We start from the raw sequence: 20,490 nt of genomic DNA on the forward strand, positions 1-20,490 counted from the left end.
TGAAACTTTCGGCTCACTCTGTTAGAATCTAGTTGGCTGGGGGGAAGGGGAGGGGGACGTGTCGCTATTTTTGTTACATACACCTTCCACCGCTTAGCCCATCATAGCGTCGATCCCGACATCAGGAATTCCGCCCGTATGCATTGAAGTATTTAAATTGGTGTAATCGAATAGATACAGGGGAGAATGGCGTGATATAGTTAAGTAACGTCCTTTCCACATACGTAATATGCCGAATATAAGAGGATTAGAGAGAACTAAATGGCCTCTGACTTTTGGTCAGGGCGGGTGAGAAAAAAAGCCCCAACGCCACACTGTCGATTACACGGTGTACCATTACAATTTCGTTTAAACAAGACTTTTTTCTCTCTCTCTCCCGAGTGAGAGGAAGAAAGTGAGGTAACGGAGTGTAATGTAGCCCTCTGTCCCGCGCTCCGGCCTCTTTCAAACACTGCGCTCGGCCGTGCGCGTGTTTTTCTCTTCGGTCTGGTCTTTCCCTCCGAGAAATATATTTGAAAACGCAAAGCCCTTCAGAAGGCAATGAAGTCGAGTGCAAATATTGGCACGCAGTCGAGGCGATAGAGGGACACTCGCAACGCGGTTTTCAAGGCATTTCCCTTCTCCGCATTTTGCCCGCCGGTCAAAACTTACACAAAACACCATGCCTTGTTATGTATATTTAGACATGTCGCCTGAATTAATCATCGTATGCAATTTAAGACGTGAATTTAATGATGGCGCCAGAAGAAATAACCTACTAAGCTCGATAGAAATTTAGGAGCTCCTGTTTCATATAACACTACTAAACACTTTGATAAAGCACTGAAAAAGCATCAGTAGGGAGATTCACTGAGCCACCACCTTGTTTCTATACGTGTCTCAATTTTTCGCTAAGGAGGACGAGTGACGGCTACTTCCATTAAGAGGAGGACACCCTTGTCTTGGAATGTCTTCATTTCATTCAACGCACCTTCGCCTTATCTTACTCACGAAGGTTCACCTTGAACACGTTTAACATATACAAAGGCGCTCGCTTCCACAGTTTTTTATACGTTTATACTTAAGTGGTGCATTCTACCGTAAATTACCGCAAGAGCCGCGCGGGCATGGGTGTGTCATCTCTTTCGTTATGTCTAAACGTAGTATCTTTGTTATGAAAGAGTGCGGGAGCAAGACCTACACTTAATTTCAGCTCCGGGAGTCATTGTTTACATGCTGTACGTATATATAACGCGGCACCTGCCAACTCGGTTATATTTTGGCGTCTGTAAAATTTACTCTATCTGATATAAACTTTAGGCCTCACTATAATTTAGGCTTCATATTAACTTTTCGGGCGTATTATCATACTACTATTAGATCAAGAACTACCGGTTACGGAAAGAAACGTTTTATCCTTGTCATGACTACTGCTTTTCTTGTTTTGTTTTTTTCACTATGAATTACGTGTATGAATTGTCTCCTGCACATAACTAATTCCTGCGTGCATCCTCCCCCTACTCACAATGGCAATCTTGTGTGTTCTCTGCGTTTCTTCTTTTTTAGTTGAAGCACGATTTAAAACTTCTGGCAGCTGAATAGCCGACGTATCAAGAGAAGCACTCAATGCCCTTGGCAAGTCGGTGGCAGAAGTTGCTCCCTCCTTTGCGCAAAGCTGCTGTCACACGCCGAATGCTCCCAATCAACACAGTAATGGTAGTGAAAGCGGAGACGGACGGCCGGCATTCCCATCTGCCGACTTATACGAAGAGCTGGCGCAACAAGGGTCATTTTTCGCAGCGTACGCAGTTTTTCAGAGAAAACAGCGCTGGTCTCCATGGAGACAAGCGAAGCGCACGCACACACACACACGCACCTTTCGTTGCTTCTTTCGCTGAGGTTGGCCTGTCGTAGGACGAAACAGGAGCCTGCTTGGAAGGCGGAACTGAAACGAGCGTCATAATTATACTCTTCGCCAATGTCAGCCAGAGAGCGTTGGTCTGTAGTCTCTCGAATGAAAGAAACATGCTAGAAAAAAAAGTCTTGCTTAAAGGTCGCAAAAGAAGAGAGAATTCATTACAACCAACCATATGCAGTGTTGGAAATTGTTATTGTCGCTGATTGAAAAACAACCAAAACAGCATTATTTCAAGGTACCTCTTTTAAAAACATCGTATAGGACTAATCAACATATACGTCATAAAAGTGCCCACAGAAACAAGCGCGATTCACAGCAGCCAATCGACCGCGTATATTGCTGGGACGTTCTCTCCGCATTGAAAAGAAGCTCTTAATATACGAGAGAAAAAAAATTAGTAGTTAGAGGAAGCTGTAGTACTTTCTTTTCCGGGGCTCATAATTGAGAATGAAGCAAAAGGATAAAAAGCTAAGCATCCAAGTGTACCCGAAGCTATTAACCTGGAAAGCCACATGGCAATTGCGGCCCACACCACCATTTCACGCACGTCATCGATCGCGATTCCTGTACATTCCGGCGAACGCGTTTTTGCAGTGGCGTGCTGGACACTTAGTGGCACCGTGCGCTCGCTGGCGTAAATGAGGCGAGCAACTTGGGCGCGATAAAGTGAGTGAAAAATATTGATCGGACATGGAAGAGACGTGACGCGACTGCGACTAAGCAAAGCACCGTTACAGCCAGGTGTACGGAATTCTGTAGCCTGGTGTATACACAGGCGACGGTACCCTCGTTGCAGCTAAATAAGCAGCAGCATTTGCAGCAGCATTTGTAGCAGCATATGCAGCAAAAATATAAGTGTGACAAGCCGCCATATTCACAGCGTGTCCATTGTCTCGACCCTTCATCGCCTCCTTTATAAGTATGGCAGCCGCGACTGAAGCCTTAAAGAGACACGAAAGAGAAAACCTAGATCAGTTTAGACTGATAAAAGTACTGTTTCAGAACTCTAAAGAAATCACGATAACAGGTTAAAATTGTGAAAAGAGAATTAAAACTCACCATGGTGGTTTTCTTTATTATTGTTTTTTCGCGCTGAAACCTAAGCGCCGGTAAGTCAGTGTGACGTCACGGATATCGAAGTATTCTCCCGCATTTGGGTCTATCTATATAGCGCTGCGTAAATTCTCGGAACTTGCCAAGTTCCGTCTTTGGGCTCCTTTATAATGCAACGTAGTCCATTTTGTAGGACATTTCTTCTTACTTATTTTTTGTATTACCAAGCCCATACTGTCACGGTAACAGCGGCTTTCCTTGATATTGTAGAGGGCTACTTATTTTTGGGATGGGTGTCCCTTTAAGTGGACACAAGGAAGACTGATTAAGTTGTGAAGTATGCATATATTGGTTCTAAAATACCAGAAACGTTAGCCTGGTAGTGAATGGCGTCTTAGTAAGCCAGAAGAGACTCAAACGCGAAATACATGCTTGAAGTTCTCAAGCTATCTCCTGTATTGACGTCTTGAGATGATGTCATCAAGCGTTTTCTCTGGTGATATAATTTAATGAAAAACAATATGACATTGTAATATAAAGGTCGATATAGTCAGCCTGTCGAGTTTTGAAAACTTTTTTCTCAGAAGAAACAGGCTCAAGCATGCGAAAGCACTTTGAAAACCATGAGGTCATACTACCGGCAATGTGGTTCACGGGCGTGAAGTATAAAAATGGAATGTTTTCACTTCATTTCCCTCGCTAATAAACGCCAATTTCCACCGAATAAATGCTAACCAAGTCTTATAGAAACCATTCACACGACGTTATTAAGCACTGCTGTTTAGCCTTCCTTTAAGGCAACGGTGAGCCCGCAAGCTAATCATTACTCTGAACGCCCACTTCTCGATCGATTCTCAAGTGACACTGAGAGCGCCACTGAGATTCTATATGCTCTAAAGCGCAGTAAATTGTCGCAACCAAGGGCTTGTAGTGAACCGCTAGCCGGTCGGGAAAATATCCCTAGAGTGTTTTTACCACTCTTTGAGCACTTTATGGCGAGAGAAACCCGCGTACGCCGAAGATGTGCACTGGCGAAACATGCCAGGTTGCGTCAACCTTTAGTCCTTCAGAATGGTAACCTGTGACCCCCACACAGAACAATTCGCGCGTAATTCGACGATTGCGCCATCCGCAATCGTTTAGTCGTGTTCAGTGTACCTCAATATTTGCGTACAGTTCAAAGATTACACAATGTATCACAGTTGATTCCCAATCGCTTTTCTCCATGCCACGTAATTATCTGCTTAATAGCGGTACACTGCATCGAACGCCACTTACCGTCTTTGAAATCTTTCGACAAATTCTTTTTATCTTTGGAGAAGAGAACAGAGAGGAGGGACATTAGTGAAAGTATAATGGCGACGACACGGTCATCTTTCGGTTCACTGAACTGTCAAACGAGAGAACTGCAAGAAAACATGGGAGCGAGAAGTTCCGCGTACCGTTGTTCACGAAGCCGAACGCCCTCGGTGTAGTCGACGCTCCTCTGGCTGACGATCGCTTTAATTCTGAAACGAAGCGGGCAGCGAGGCTACGTAATAACTTAATCCAGTAGCTACCAACTACGTAGATACGCTAATCTCGTTCGTTCGCCGAACGAATCGAAACGCCACGCGACACTAGATCCGGGCACAATGATAATTAGGCGCTCCGTTCCTTTTCGGCGAGGAAATTTCGAATCACGTTAATAATTACAGGCTTCGACACTGTGAGCGCGTGAAGTGTGACTTACCGGCCTGCGGCTTCTGTTCGAGGTTCTTTTGGAGAGGGTCGTGCGGGAGTGCTCCAGCTTCGCTAGCTGAAGAAAAAAAAAAGGAAGATATTATTCGAGAACCCTATAATCTAATCTATAAACATTCACATTTATGCCGACGTTTAACTGAAAGAGCCTAAGACGGTATACGAATACACCCAATTTAATTATGTTTACCACGCTTGGTTTCGCGTGAGTTTAATGCCTTATTTTCATGTAGTAAAGAGTGTGCACGAGGAGCAAAAAAAATATCCCTCAGCGGCAGGCTTGCGCACCTATTCGCGTCGTACGTTACCATCAAGCGTACTCTGAACGAAAGAACTTCACGCGAAGGGCCGCAACAATGCGGAACGAAATTTATAATGCTGGCGTCCCCAGCATTTTCGCGAACCGCTCTGCTAATAGAGGTTCATACGATTAATTACTCTGGCGCCTAATGTCTACGGAAGCTGCAAGCGGGGCGGTTCGGCCAGCGTGGAAATGATGGGTAGTACATGGATTTGTCTAAACTTCGTCCTTCTGGCTTCTAAACGGCTTCGTGACTTTGTAAACTCGTCATTTTCAACAAAGTACTGTGTAATAAATCATTAAGTAAACATTATTCAAATCGTTCAATGGTAGGATTCCGACACCGGACCTCTAGTACAGAAGTCCGATATTAATAGCAGATGAAGCGCAAATAAAGAAAGCCACAAGAACGTCTGAATCCACAGGCACGAAGACCAGACAAATCCATGCACTCTAGTTCCCTCTAGTAATTATTGTGGGAAACTCTGTTGCTGTACTAGCGTGACGTCTCATGTTAAAACAGTACGTGCACATGCTGTTCCACGATGCCGATAAATGACCGACTACCGCCCTAACTTGTGATATACAAAAGTCATGCCATGCCAACTCTCACAAACGTACAATCTGCTTATCTAACTAGGAGGTCTTGCGCTATCACGCATTGACGCCGGACACCAACAATTATCGTGGTGCCTTGCCACTTCCACGAAGACACCGTACCGGGAAATAAAGTCTAGTGTACTAACTTGCAGGGCATTAGAGAACGGTCAGGTGGCACCGTGAATACTGGCCACCGAGTTTTAATTCATCGTTTTTCCGCGTTCTCTTTTCACCTCCTTAAACAAGACTGAGCGAAAGAAATCATTAATTTAAACATAAGCCGAGAAAGAAATATTTGTTTAATTAGGATAAATTATTTATACTTAAGTCAAGACTGTATTCGACCCAAGTTTTGAACGTTCGACAGCAATGACTGCTGTTTCACACGCCCACGTGACCACTATGACTCTCCTCGTTAGCTGATTAATACACAGCACGGTGGAACGACTCAGGTAATACAAAGCAGACTGTTTTAGCCTCCACAAGGATTTTGAATTATGAATATTAATGCCAATTTGTACAGACATATTCATATTGTCAGCACTATTTATAAACATACTACAAGTCGAATGTATACACATGGAAGTGCTCATTGAATCACGCGTTCAAAAAATACGGCACCAGGACCAACGATGCTATACCACCTTTAAACAATTTTATTTTAGAATATCAGCAAGTTAGCGCTCAACATTGAAAGGCACACCTTCAAGGTTGCGAAGTTAAATGTAGCGTCAGTGGACAGCTTTTTTTATGGCAAACCCCTGTTACTACCTAAATATACCTGATTCTGAGGTTAAAAAACAACAGTGAGACACAGGTTGTTACGAAAAATAGCAACTTTTATCAAGTATGTAAAGTAGTGCGTATAATGTATATATAGCTCGTAGTGCAATAATCGCTGTTCGAAATAGCTGAATTGAAATCCCACTTTACATGACCAAGCCTTTGATTAGCGAATTACGCGTATACTAGCATTGGGAGCGTGATTAGGGTCTGCATGGTGCGCGGCGTTTCTTTATAGAATTTTGGTTGAGGTTTCGGTATCGCCAGCTTAAAAATGAAGCTCTCGCACGAAGGTCGGCGAGCAAAGAACTTTCACGAGTGTAGCCGCCAAGCTATAGGAACGTATTAGCAGCGCCTTGTGTACGTATTCCGAAGATTTATACTAAGTGAGGCTGCGGCTTCTCGTCAAGCCAACTGCCAAGGACCCCTTTAGTCGCATTTCGGAAATCTACACCCTCGTGTCGAATTCAATCTGAATTTCGGAGTCGGTTGATCCAATTTCTCGTGATACAATTTTGATTAAAATACGACCGAGGAAACGCGTGCTTTCCTTTCGCCCTCGTTCCTTATAGAACGGCTCAAGTTACGCCGTTCATTTGACGCAGGCGTCTGTGAGCTCGTGCGGTTGTATGTGCAAAATGTCGATGCGTTTTCGCGACGCATTTCCAGGAAAGCGGGCAAATATCGTAAATTACGGGCGGCAGCGAGCGGTACATATATGTGCTTTTAGACCGTTCGTCTTTGCCACTCTAATGCCGCCGCGGCGAGCAGAGAGATTTACGTGAGGTTAGTGTTTACTTTCTGGAGCAGTTGTGTGTTCTTGGTATCCACTATGCACATTCTGTTCTCGCGTGCGCATTTTGACCTCCCCCCCCCCCCCCCCCCACCTTTTTTTTCTTTTTTTATCGCTGCTCAACGAGAAGCAGCGATGTTCTTACGCCCATCTTCTCAGTGTGGCCTTACCAGAAGTCGTAACAAGTTTTAGCCAGAAGTGCGTTTTTCCCCCTTCTCGGAGATGCGGCACAAACCCAAAAGCGGTGTCTTTTCACCCGTTTATGGACGGCGGAATTAGGAACCCTTAAAGCATACTACGCGAAAACTAAGTGTCCCATCTGCTATATAATTGTGCGCTGGCACAATAAAATGCTTTGTGATAAGAACAAAACCAGGCATGCGTGACAACTACCACACAATGGTTGGCTGACAATAAGTTCTCTATGAAAGTCTGTTACCACGCGTGAACGTTTCTCTATATGCGGCAACGTGTTAACTTGTTAGACAAGATTGCATAATTTCCGGCTTCATGGTTGCTTACACGATGGATATGAGTGCTGTCTTTTCTTTAAGCTTTGCGTATATTTTCAGTCTCTTTATTCTAGCTTGCTGCTCAACCACGGAGGCACATCATCGCCTACACTTCATAGTTACACCATGTGTACACCAAATTCAAGACCGACACCCTGTGACGAAAATCGCGTCGTCATTATGAAACACGGTGCGACGCAGCAGCCGGTTCCGGCTGGCACTCTGAGGCTGAATGGGGCATCTGACTAGCCAGGACAAGCCGCTCACAACACCGGCGCGGAGATTAAAGATGTACTTTCTTAGACTATGTCCAATCATTTCATTTACCACATCGAAAGTCACCGAAGCAGGCATGCGACGCGTGATTACCACGTGACGTTCCACTATCGCATACAGTTAAGTTCCCCTTGGTATTTCGGTGTGATGTGCGGCTCAAGTCACCAGGACAGTTCAAGGTCCTTTGAGAAGCCAATCCGGCAAAGGCCACGTCGAGGCAACAACGTATCACGCCTTCACGTCCATTCGTGTCCCAAGCGGCACGAACAGGGGGGACTCGCTGTGCTGTCGAGTATGTGTCGACTATACCGCTACCAGACTACACCTCGCGTACTTAAATTATGCCCGCCAACTGGCCGAGAGCGCAAGCGTGTCCGCGGTGGATCCAAATTGCGTATGCCAGTCGTCGCACGCTCAGGCGTCGTGACGAACGCCTCCAGCGTTACCGACTACGTTACTAAACTAACCCCGTAAGTGCCTGGATGTGGCGTCTGAGACGGCACAATTGAAAGCGCGAAACTTCGTGCGCCGTCTCGCTGAGAAGAAGCCGCTGATTGTTTTCCATTAGTGCTAGCCAGCAAGGCTGTAAAGCTTTACTGCTCACATGAAGGGCGATAAATGCTTGACGCATACGGCGAGATTACTGCTCAGCACGTGCACTTTACGTGCGGGATAATACGGCGGGCTAGGAAACGCCTCTCTGGTGCCTCTTCTTTCCTTCAAAAGTTACCTTTCCTTGGGAAGGACCATACAAAATTCTTTCATAGCACTTTGTCAGCCTACATTAAACAATCTTCCGAAGTGATTACACGAAACAAAGGCAAGTGTACTAATTTGGCGTGAACTTGCGCTTAACCTTAACATTCCTCTGCGCACTAATCGCCGTGCCGATAGTGGACGACTGTCCAATTGGTCCAGCACTGTGCACATCAGTTGCCTCTTGGCACAATAGCGCCGGCTAGACAGATATATGTGTGCGAGTGTCTCATCACAGCTGCATTGTGGGGCTGTTGGTCATTCCAATAAGAAAGGCATAAGAGCTTGTAAATGCTCTAGGCCAGTGCCCCCAAATAACCTCCGCGCTGAAGGCTTTATTCGCGCTACTTAGATTCCTGAGGTCTACAGGCCTTCCCGATAGGCTTTAAGAACGCAGTGCCCTACCGCTCTATAGCGTACGCAGTTTTTCTTTCTTTTTTTGTGTGTGTGCTCGAGTCTTTCTTCTCTCTCTCTCTCCTTCCTCTATCTCTCTCTTTTTGTCCCCCTACTCCTTCCGCTCGTGCAGGGTAGCCAACCGGAACTACCTCTGATGAATCTCCCTGCCCTTCTATGCATGCTTGTTTCTCCCTCATCGCCGTGTGCTACGGAGACCCTCGCCTGGTGCTTCACAGCTCATGTCTGCCACACCTATAGTAACTGTTGTTTCTGTTTGTTTAATATGTCATTTGGGAACCACTCTAAATTGCAACTCACGAAAATAAAGAGAGGCAACTCTGTAGGATGAGCATAAATGCGTATTAAAAAGCTGGAAGACTGAAAGAATGTTATGGGAGAAAAATGCGGAAGTAGTGGGCCTTTGATGCAGTACTGTTCATGGCAATGCCCGTATTGCAAAGATATTACCATCCACACGTGCTAACGTGCCTCTGCTGTGTACAGGCGCCATGAACAGTCCAAAAAAGTAATAAGAGAACAACGCAGGTCATTAATGAAGCGGTCGTGCTGCAACTCCTCCCCCCCCCTCCGCTCTCTCTCTCTCTCTCTCTCTCTTCTTTTTTTTTTTTTTTTTGCTGGTACATGTCATTTAACGCCCTCCACCACGGCTTTATAAAAAAAGCAATTAAACTAAGCTGTTTCTGTGCTATTATTAACCACTGTGCGAGCGCTACCGCGCCCACAAGTCGCCGGCAAGCAAGCCGCCTCCACGTACGTTTCTTGGTGACGTGTCTGTAGGCCAGGACGAGGATGATGAGTAGCACCACGCAGACCACGAGGCCACCGATGAAGGACGCCGACGGAGTCTTACGCTCCTCGTTCGTCGAGGCATCGCTGCTGCTGCTCAGTACACGTGACGACCGGGAAAATGCGCATGCGTGGAATGGCGCAACAGGGCACCTCTCAAGATGGAGAATGTGCGAAGCACGGGCGTGCAAACAGCGAACCTCAGAACAGATATTTATTTATGTCTGGCAACTTCGAATTTCGCGTTTTGTCTAGACAGCAGGAACTTCGCGCTATTAGATCTTCTGCTATGGTAAATCTATTGAGGGTTAATTAATTTTTTTTATTTTGAGGGTTAATAAATTAAGGTTTATAAAAACCGATAAGAGTTGATAAGGGTCAGATCATGTCCGATAAGGTTGATAATAAGAGAAACAGATAAGGGTTGATAAGGATCCGATTGCGATAACGTTGATACCGACCGCTAAGGGTTTTTTTTTTTTTTTTGGGGGGGGGGGTAGTTGGGGGAGAAGGGTTTTACGTCATGAAACCTTCTTAGTTGACGCCAGATCGCGTCATACACAGGTGTGCAAGTATAGAAGGAAATGATATAGGCTGGCCACACATCGTAAACACTTGTAAAATCTCTGTGTTGATTCCTGTCCTAGTTTCTACCTCTCCTGCCTCTCTCTCTCTCTCTCTCTCTGCTTGCAACGAAAAATAACATCCGAGTGGCAGATACATTTTTATTCCTATGCGTTCTGCTGCAGAGACAGGCGTGTCATTAAAATTAGCACTTACACCGCTAGCCTTCACGTGGACGAAGGAAGAGACTAGGACACAGACACCGCTTTCTGTGTCCTAGTTACTTCTTTCGTCCACGTGAAGCCTTGCGCTGCATGTGCTTAGTTAAGGATGACCCAACAACTAAACCCAAACTTTTACAGCGCAACTAGCGTAACCGCAGCACGTATTTCTGCCATTCCACCAGTAATGCATCATGGAGGAGTGATGGCGCAGCAAGGCTGCGTTTGTATTACGATTTGTGGATTCTTTCTGTATAGTAAATGCCTACAAGCATCCTCTCCTATCTTAAAGCGATAACGTTCGGAAGCGACAGCGCTCTCCCAAAGACGGGCGAACCCAGACGTGCACACACGAAACGAGTTGCCCATTTGGCAGCATCATGGGGTGGCATTGATCGTCAGCAGTTCCTCCCTGGCTGAGCTGGTACATACTTCGGAATTAACGGAAAACCGCGAAAAGTGGTTGACACTGGGCTAATTGATATTGTATCTTGTTGGGGCAACAGCGCGAGCAACGAGGACTGATAAACACACAACACGAACGCTGTGTCTTGTGTGTGTCCCAGTCCTCCTTTCTAGCGCTGTTTCCACTACAAGGGACAGGAAACCAGCAAGAATGACGCGTACACAATGGAAGAGGACAGGACGAGCGCTGGTCTTACAACTACATACTAAGGAAAATCGTACCCTTAAGGATGTTTTCTTGTATATATAACTTATCCCTTAGACCCTTAATAGAAAAGGTTGTTTCAGTGAACTAACACAACCATATGAAAGGGTAATGTTTTTGGAATAGAGCACTTTTCCTCAAAGGGTGTTAGGCCGGAATGCACACTACAGGGTGTCTCAAATCATGCACCAAGATTTAAAAATAAGCAAATGCTACGTAGCTGGACAGAACCAAGGTAATGTTGTTTTCCGTCGCTTGGAGATACTCAGATTATTTTTGCTTTCCGCCTAATTACATAATTAGTCTTAATTATTTATTGAAATTCTCAAGTATTATAAATAGATGAAAAGTGTCAACGAGAAAATTGCAGAGCGACATGGAAAACTTTCCATAAAACTTTCTGTTGCTCAATACGTGCTACACAAATGCGTGAAAGAGCGTGAAAGAAGCCCGCGAATACACGCAAAGTGCCTCAGGCCGCCAGTCGCATGGCCACCACGAGAACGCACCCACTCATGCACACCACTTCGTTGTTCGACAGTTCCTGACTTCCTAACACATCACAGTGATTCCGCACCCAGCCTATTCATCTGAACTTTCCCCTTGAGACTTTTTCTTGTTCGCGAAAATTAAATTAAGGCTGAGAGGGCGTCGGTTTAGCACAGTTGAAGAGATCCAGCCGGAATCACAGGAGGTCCTGAACGCACTCACACCTGAAGGCTTTCATAGATGCGTGGAATTGTAGGAGGGACGCCATGCTCTCCCATTTATCTATAAGCACCAAGGTGACACAATTTAAATGAAGCTAGCCACAAAGTTTGAAAGGCCAGGGTAGGTTAAAGGAGGAAAACATAGTTGTGTATCCCCACTTTATGAGCGTGGCGCACCACCTCCACAATAAATGTTGTGTTCTGATCGTAGGAGATTGTTCCCCGCGAACTTGCGAATGTTCACTCCAAGGAATGCTGTATGAGACAATGTAATACTCACTGCGCAAATTATCGCGTCGATGCTACACCAGAAAGAACATGCGATTGGCTGAAGCGCTATTACTCACTGACGCTTGGCAACTGATCTATAAAGCAACACCGAGCTGAAACAATTTAAATGAAGCCAGTGGTAAAAAGCGAGATGCAGGGTAGGAAATAAAGAAACTCTGTTTATCCCCTTCACCACCGAGGACATATATATACACGAAGTAGCAGGACGACAGCCACAGCCTACTGTGACCATATGACATGCTCGAAGAATGTTTACCCTTTTGAAATGTTGAAATGCCCGAGCACCCTTAAATTATGTAAGATGCACGAGCACCCTTGAATTATGCAAGATTACGATGCACCAACTTGCCCAATCTGCAGTACTTCTGAACGCAGAAAACACCTTTTTAGCACACTGAAATTAATGAAAGGGCGCACTAAGGGGGCTAACGAGTACACACACATCGTAAATATATATATTTTAAAGTAAGGGTAGAGAAAGGGTTTCAATATTCAGCCCACCCTCGAGGGTGTTATTTTCCGGAGTGTGTGCGTTTATTCTACATTTATTAAAACAACGGATCAATCTGATGCTGTTTTTTTTTCTTTAAGTCTTCTGTCTCAAATGGTGTTGGCATGCGCTGTGTTTTTGTTGTGTACCTTTCATCGGTAGAATAAACGTTGTAATTTCAGCGCTCTTCTTCCTTTGTGTATCTTTTTCGCTTGTTGATTGTTAACCCTTGATGCAATTTTTTTTTTTTTTGTATTTTCAACTTATGTTTCGACACTCCTTTGGAGTTTGCTCCCCACTTCTATCTCACACGGGAAGGCAAAGTTCGCAGAAAGGGGAAGCATGCCGGGGAAGCGCACCTCTCGGGGTCCGAGCTCTCGAGCGACGGCCTGAAGGATTCGGAGACGCCCTCCGGGTGGCGTCTGCTGGTCACCATGGTCAAAGACGATCAGGGCGTTTTACCACCGCAAGTGCATGACCCCTGCGCTGCTGCGGCTGTGGCTCGTGCAGCCCTGCATCGGAATAGGATCACGGGAGGCAGTCCTGCATCACGCGCATGCGCCAGACATCCGTACCCACCTTGCAGTACCAACCATCAAAAGAGATATACTGCTGCAAATGAAGCGAAACCTCGGCCAGTTGGTATCCATTCATCTTGAGGACCAAGCGCCAACAGATGAATCATGACCGAAGAAAATACAAACACCAGCGCTACTCGCAACTAACAAGCATTCTTTAAAAGAAAACAGTCATTGTGTTCGTCCAAAGAGATTAATTTCCTTTAAAGCACCTGACAGGTTATTACGTCCTTTCTATTGCTTTTCTATGAGCATGCGTGGTTGTACTTGTATGACTATATAAATGCCGTTCTCTTCCAGTGAAGTTTCTTCTTTTTCTTTTTTTAGTTGCGAGTAGTGCAGCTGACAGTTTATTCTTCGAGCGTCCCTCGCCGGTTGGCGCTTACTCCTCAAGATGAATCAAATAAAGGATAACCTTAATTTGTACACTAAAGAGAGAAACCAGTTGAGCTGCATTAGTGAAACACATTTGTACAGCACCAAAAAGAGGCTACTCATACAACGAGAGGAGAGGAGACGTGATAAATAAGAAAAGACCTAAAAACGAAAGAAGGGGTGGCGACGCCGTCGTCCCACACCAGCTCGTCGGGACGCAATGAATTTTGATGTCGTCGCTTCACATCCCGTTAATTATTTATCGGTAAAGACAGGCTACATTGTATTATGAGGGAGCCAAAGGCTGATCTTGCAATGTTTCGAGAAGTTTGCTGCGTCACAATGGCCCAAATACGAGAAAATACTTTGGCCTTGGTTTCTTAGTAATCAGCCTCTTACCGTGAAATTAACAGAAATATAGAGTACTTAACCAGTCTAAAACTGATTTAGTGTTTCTGTTTAGTGTTCCTTTAAATTATGCTAGATTTACGGAACACACCTTTGTAATCGCAAGCAGGTCAGATTTATCGTAAATGGATACTTGGTAATTCTGAAATAACGCAAGCGTAAAAGATGAGGGCTGCGCAATTTTGATGTTCCCTCATCGGAAGCCCATGACGTTACAGATCTTAGCGGCATCTGTTCTAGGCTGCCTATGTGTCTTGTGATAAATAAGGGTTCTATTGTATTCGAAAACTAGCATTCGGTTTAATATTATTCCGGACTTGATAGCGTAATAAAAGCTACCCCTAATTTCATGAAAGAACCATATCAGTGCTGAATTCCACTCAAATATCTCAGTTGTATACTGCTTCCATACTGCCTTACTTTGTTCATACAGCGCAGTGTATGCTAGAATGAATGATCAAAGATCTGTCAAATTCAGCAAAGTATATCTAATCCAAGTGATATCTGATACTCCCAAATCGTTTGCTAAACTACACTGCTTGGCATATAAGATAAGTTACTCGTATGAGAATCTTCCACAGTAGTAACTCGAACCTGCTAAACCTACTACGTTAGTACACGAACTCCCGTTCCGAAATGAACATTTCCTTCTTGCATATATTTAGGTGGCACAGCGTGTTCATTTCGCAATAACATTTAACAGACAGCGCCACCTAATTTACATAGCTAGCGGTGTATATGTTGTCCTGCAATAAATCGAGGTACTTCTGAGCTTCAACGGTACCAGGTGCCTTCTTTGCTGCTGCTGCACCATGAGTGCGCGGCCGATGGTTTGGAACGTTGCACATTTAGTTATATCCAAGCCCTTGCCTAACATGGTGTACCAAAATATATTTTCTCGCGACGGTGCATAGTTGTCCGATTCTTGTAATTCCGTCAGTGGCCTCAACTTGAGACTTACGACGAGTGATGTTCGGTCGAAAGAGAAGAACGCAGCGGAAAACTATCGTAAAACGATTAGCTCCACTGGTACGGGCAGGCCATAACCCCAACGCGAATTTCATTTCTACACAATTTACGTCACCGCGTCTTCACGACGAGCACTGCTTTCTAGGAAATGCTTGTCCCTGCATTGTCGTGCGTGAAAGACATTGCAGCTGGCATGCACGCGAGAGCGTACCTGCGAGCTCACCTTTCCGAGTGGGCCGGGTGCGGAGGTCCCTGCCGGTAAATGAGCCTGTACCTAATTTTTGGTCACGTGGCGATGACGACACGCTGTTCGGCGTACTGATGGGGTCGCGATGGGGGGCTCTTCGCCGGTGCCGGCGTTCTCGATCAACGCTGCACTGCAGCCGCCTCGCGCTGCCGGTGGTGCACCGACCCCCGTTGAGACGCTGCGCTTTCTGCTTCGTCGTCTTCTTCGTCCCCGGAACATCACTGGCGCATGAGCTTTGACAAGAAAGGAATCGCAGGAAAAAAAATTATTGTAAAGGTTATACATCGTGAATCCATGAGTTTCGTAACGGGCCTACCTCGACACACGACGGCAGAACTCCATCGCTTCCCTGGCGTTCCTACAATGGAGGCCATCATTGAAGAAAGAAAGTGGAACCCCGAAAAAAAGTTGCTGTTGTTGTTGGGGCCTCAAGACAGGGCTCATACAAAACCTCCTTGGCTCATACCTAAGAAGGGGATAGGTCACACTGGAGGTAATGAAAAATTCGCGCAACAAATGACCAAGTAAGTCAAAAGCATATGTTGTTGTTCTTCTTGTGTTAGCCTCAAAGCATGGCCCTCACCCGCGGGAGAGACTGGTCACACTAGAAGTAATGAAAAGTGCACCCCGAAAAAAAAATTAAGAAAAAAAATCTAAAAAGCAAACCATCAAGAACGAAACGTTAGGTAATTTCAGCACAACAATATTTTGAGAACATTTAGTCCTAAAACGAGGAAGCACAATAAAGTACAGCATGGTGAACAGGCTCCTGACATCATAGCCATCATCAATGCCACAATCCCCATGTCTCATGAGTTCCCGAATACGCCATTCAAATTTCTACCCTGGGAAGATGAAAGGGTATTTGTAAACAAAAAATCAGTAGCCCCTCCCCTGTCTAGGAAATGGGGGTAAGCGAATCTTGTCATGTGTTTCTTCGGTGTTCCTCGGAGCGAATTGCACTGACGCGTATACCACGTTGTGCTCGAACCACAACCCGTCACACGCACTGCAGCTGGCTCCGAAGTTCCGGTTGGGAAAACCGCGTTGAAACCTGGTTGTCGCACCGGGAAAGTTTGAGCTAGCGTTGCCGAGGCGTGCACCACCGTTGTCGGGTTCCTGGAGGGCAAGACGACGCTGACGTTTGGCCTCAACATCGCGCTCCCGCAACTCGTGGTCCGCGGCTCTTCGCTGACGTTTGACCTCAACATCGCGCTCCCATTCGGGGTCCGCGGCTCTTCGCTGACGTTTCGCCTATGGTTCGGAAGCCCTCACGCTGGAATCGGCACGTCTACGACGAGCCCTTTCCAGAGCGCGTTCATTCTGGATGAATTTCCATAAAATTGCTTCAAAATTAAATTTGTCCGTTACGTAAGACAATGAATGGCTCATACCCCCTTAAGCAATGGCTCATAACCCCGTAAACGCGGCCTCCCCATTACGACGTCAGAAGAAAAGGTAAATTCTGCGCTGGAAAGATTAGCAGCAACTCAGCCAGCTGTGGAAGCATATGACGACGACGAGCGAGCGCCGAGCACGAGCGCAAACCGAGGGGTGCTCGAACCGGCGGCGCAAGAAGACGACAACGTTCGAGTCAATGCTGCTAATGATAATTTTCTGCGTACATGGACGCCACCAAAATCTGTGAGTTACAACAAGCTTCGCTCGAATATATTACAGGCGAAAAACAAATAAAGAGGACCACGCCTTTCAATAGGCCGTTTACGCCAGTAGGTACAATAGCACTCTCAATGCAGTCTTCATCGACGCTGTCTGCGATCCCGTCACCTACCTCGTGGTCAGTGTCATCTACCATCCAAACCAGACGATGAACCAACCCCTGGCCGGCCACTTCAGTACGAGGACCAGTGCATCCGTACATGGCATATGAGCTCTATTCGCGCGCAATGAACATGACTATGGAATATAGATCACACAGCAAGCTATGCAAGGTTCACCGATGCCCAACACGGACTTGCTTGAAGCGCTTCGCAAGTTGGGTTAGACTCCTCGACCGCCGAAAAGCTAAAACAAAACAGCAGCGAACTCCACTTGCGAAGTACAGTGAGCGTCTGGGTGCACTGGGTGCCCAAGCACGCGAGCGCTGACGCCTTTGCGAACGTAGGGAGCCTACATGCAAGCAGCGCTTGCATGTAGGCTCCCTATGCGAACGCGTTTCTGACTCACAGCACGGGCACGCGCTTCCACACCCCCACGCTCTCTAGAGGACCCGGAGGAGAATCGCAGTTTGCTTAAGTGATGGTAGTATTGCGTGTGCCAACATTTTGAAGTCATAACTCTGAAGTCTGGCCGCAGCACACTAAAATGGCTGACAGAAGTTGACCACAATCGACAACACAATGCAGAGAGAGCTGCACCTCAGCTTACAAAAGAAGCAAGACAAGCAAGACGGCAAGCTGAAAAGTTAAAAAATGACTTCGACAATGATTACAGAACTGATGGCTACTATAGATTTGACTTGAACGGTGTTGGAGGCAAAAAATGTGTGTTTTTCAGGTGTTTTTTTTTTTTTTTACTTTAAACTCAAATATCTCAAAACCATGATTTTTTTATTATATACACAGGTTCCATTATTTCCTGTGTCTTCCAGGATAACCAGTTGATTTTATTTCTCTGTCAGCTGTATAAGTGTAGGCAACTACTGTGCTAGAATTGAAAATATGCATCTAACGGTTTTTATGTTACAAATTTTGAAATATGCAAATAAAGCCAGAATTTAGGTACTAGTGTGAACAATTTGACACAAATAGCAATTTTAGTAGGATTTTAATAAGTCTAGTACAGTTAAGAGAGCGCGAAATTTAGAATAAAATGATATATGCATTATGCGGATATCTCTTTTAGTTACTGAGAAAACGGTTCCTCAACATGGTCAAAAATGCATGGGAAGTATAGGGCTTACCCTGCGCCCTTAATTAAAGAAGAAGGCTGAAGAATTCTGCTTTGTTCAGTTGAGTTCAGCTGAAGGATATTGTAACTCGTCAGTTTACCCCCATCCACTGAGCAAAAGCTTTCAATTCAATTTCAAACTTTCAAACTTTCAATTTCAAAATTTTTCAATTATGCCTGGTATATCCGACCACGATCTAGTGCTTTTCAAAACCAATATGGCGCGACGAATAACACGCCAAGTAACAAAACAATTTTATGACTTCAATAACGCCGAAGACGAAAGTATTTTAGATTTTCTTGAGCAAGAATACAACTTTTCTGCAAGAGACAGTGACGGCCACGCAAGTCCGAATGAGTTATGGTTGGATTTTAAAAGTACGGTACACAAGTGTATTCATCGGTACGTTCCGCTGAGGAAAAAGAAAATTCATAGCCACAATCCATGGATTACACGGGAAATAATTCACCTTAAACGCCGCGCAAAGAGACTTTCCCATAGCATTTCCAGGGTTACACGCAGCACTCTGGCGTCACTTCGTAGAGACCTAAGAAATAAAATAAAACAATCCAAATTTCAATTCATTAATGTAAAACTGCACAACTTCCTCATTAATGACCCACGAAAATTCTGGACCCACCTAACGCAAGAAAAGGATCCTATAATTAAATTGACAATAAATGATGTGGACGTTACTGACAGTCAACAAATAGCGGCAACATTTAATGACTATTTTTCTTCTGTGTTCCTGCGTGGTGATGGCCAGTCTACTGATTTCAGATCAATCAGCTTTCCGGTACCTGATCTTACTATAAGCAAACAAGGCATTTTTCCGGCCCTTCTTCACCTGAATACAAAAAAAAAAACATCTGGACCAGACGACACTCCAAACACGTTTCTTTCCAGGTACGCGGAATGGTGGGCGAAATTCCTCTTTGTCATTTACAGTACCAGTCTGCGTGAAGGCGACGTCCCCAGTGATTGGAAACTGGCAAAGGTTATTCCTGTGCACAAATCTGGTACTAAGTTCCTCGTTGCTAACTACAGGTCAATTAGTTTGTTGTGTACTGCAAGTAAAGTAATGGAACACTTCGTTTTTAAGCACATCGCTTCATGCTTGGAAGACAATAACTTTTTTTCGGAAACTCAACATGGTTTTCGTCGCGGGTTATCTACCGCCGACACAGTTAATACACACTTCCAATGATTTCTACTCAACCCTTGACAAAGCGGGACAAATAGACGCCATTTTTCTGGACTTTGAAAAAGCCTTCAACCGAGTACTGCATTGTAAACTTTTACTAAAACTAAGGCACATCTTGCAAAATCAACAAATTTTGCAGTGGCTTGATTCATACCTATCACACCGGCAGCAGTACGTCCAGATATCCACTTCAAGTTCACCCATCGCTCCAGTATTTTCAGGAGTGCCACAGGGCTCAGTCCTTGTTCCACTTCTTTTTCTTATATATTTAAATGACCTCAAGCTTGACTCTCCTGTGCGTGCCCGTTTTTTTTTTTTTTTTTTTTTTTGCAGATGCCTGCAAAGTTTATCATGCGATTCTTGCTCAAGGTGACCAGATTATTCTAAATAACTATTTATCTGCTGTTAGTAATTGGTGCCAAAACTGGACGATGTCATTAAACGTCACGAAATGCAAACAAATGACCTTAACCAGAAAAAAAGTTATATTGAAGTATTCTTACAAAATTAATAGCGCTTCTCTTGAACCAGTGGAACAATTTAAGTATCTTGGCGTAACGTTCAGCTCGAATCTCAGTTGGAGCCCCCACTTTAAAGACATGGTTTCAGTAGCATCCAAAAGACTATGGCTAATAAGACACCGGTTAAAACATGCAACCACTAAAACAAAGCTGGTAGCCTACACTTCACTCGTGCGTCCCTTACTGGAATATGCTGACGTGGTCTGGGATCCACACACAAAAACGGATATAAAAAGTATTGAGGGGGTTCAGAAAAAGGCACTGCGATTTATATGCCATGCCTACGGAAGACAGGTATCGATATCTGATCTTCTTAGTCGCTCCGGTCTTCCCACCTTGGAATCTCGTCGAAAAATGCACCGTTTGAGCATGTTATTTGCCATCATGAATAATCGTACCAAAATAGAATTCCATACT

At 45.0% G+C, this 20,490-nt stretch overlaps 1 protein-coding gene across 8 annotated transcripts in view; it reads right to left on the reverse strand.

Annotated features, from left to right (window-relative positions):
- The window catches only part of LOC119449470 (low-density lipoprotein receptor-related protein 1B-like), a 74,002-nt gene extending 58,389 nt beyond the window's left edge, over nt 1-15,613 (reverse strand). For 7 of the 8 annotated variants that reach the window (XM_049665226.1, XM_049665229.1, XM_049665227.1 and 4 more), the window contains exons 1-7: nt 15,414-15,613; nt 13,220-13,403; nt 9,883-10,007; nt 4,683-4,748; nt 4,393-4,458; nt 4,229-4,261; nt 1,856-1,924 (exon numbers count right to left, since the gene is read on the reverse strand). In XM_049665226.1, the coding sequence (XP_049521183.1) occupies nt 1,856-1,924; nt 4,229-4,261; nt 4,393-4,458; nt 4,683-4,748; nt 9,883-10,007; nt 13,220-13,296 (436 nt within the window). In that variant the 5' untranslated portion in view covers nt 13,297-13,403; nt 15,414-15,613. The remainder of the gene's footprint in view (nt 1-1,855; nt 1,925-4,228; nt 4,262-4,392; nt 4,459-4,682; nt 4,749-9,882; nt 10,008-13,219; nt 13,404-15,413) is intronic. The other variant, XM_049665225.1, reaches the window with a different exon arrangement.
- Nucleotides 15,614-20,490: the final 4,877 nt, after the last annotated feature.

Source organism: Dermacentor silvarum, chromosome 4, assembly GCF_013339745.2.
Source record: "Dermacentor silvarum isolate Dsil-2018 chromosome 4, BIME_Dsil_1.4, whole genome shotgun sequence".
Classification (NCBI taxonomy): domain Eukaryota; kingdom Metazoa; phylum Arthropoda; class Arachnida; order Ixodida; family Ixodidae; genus Dermacentor; species Dermacentor silvarum.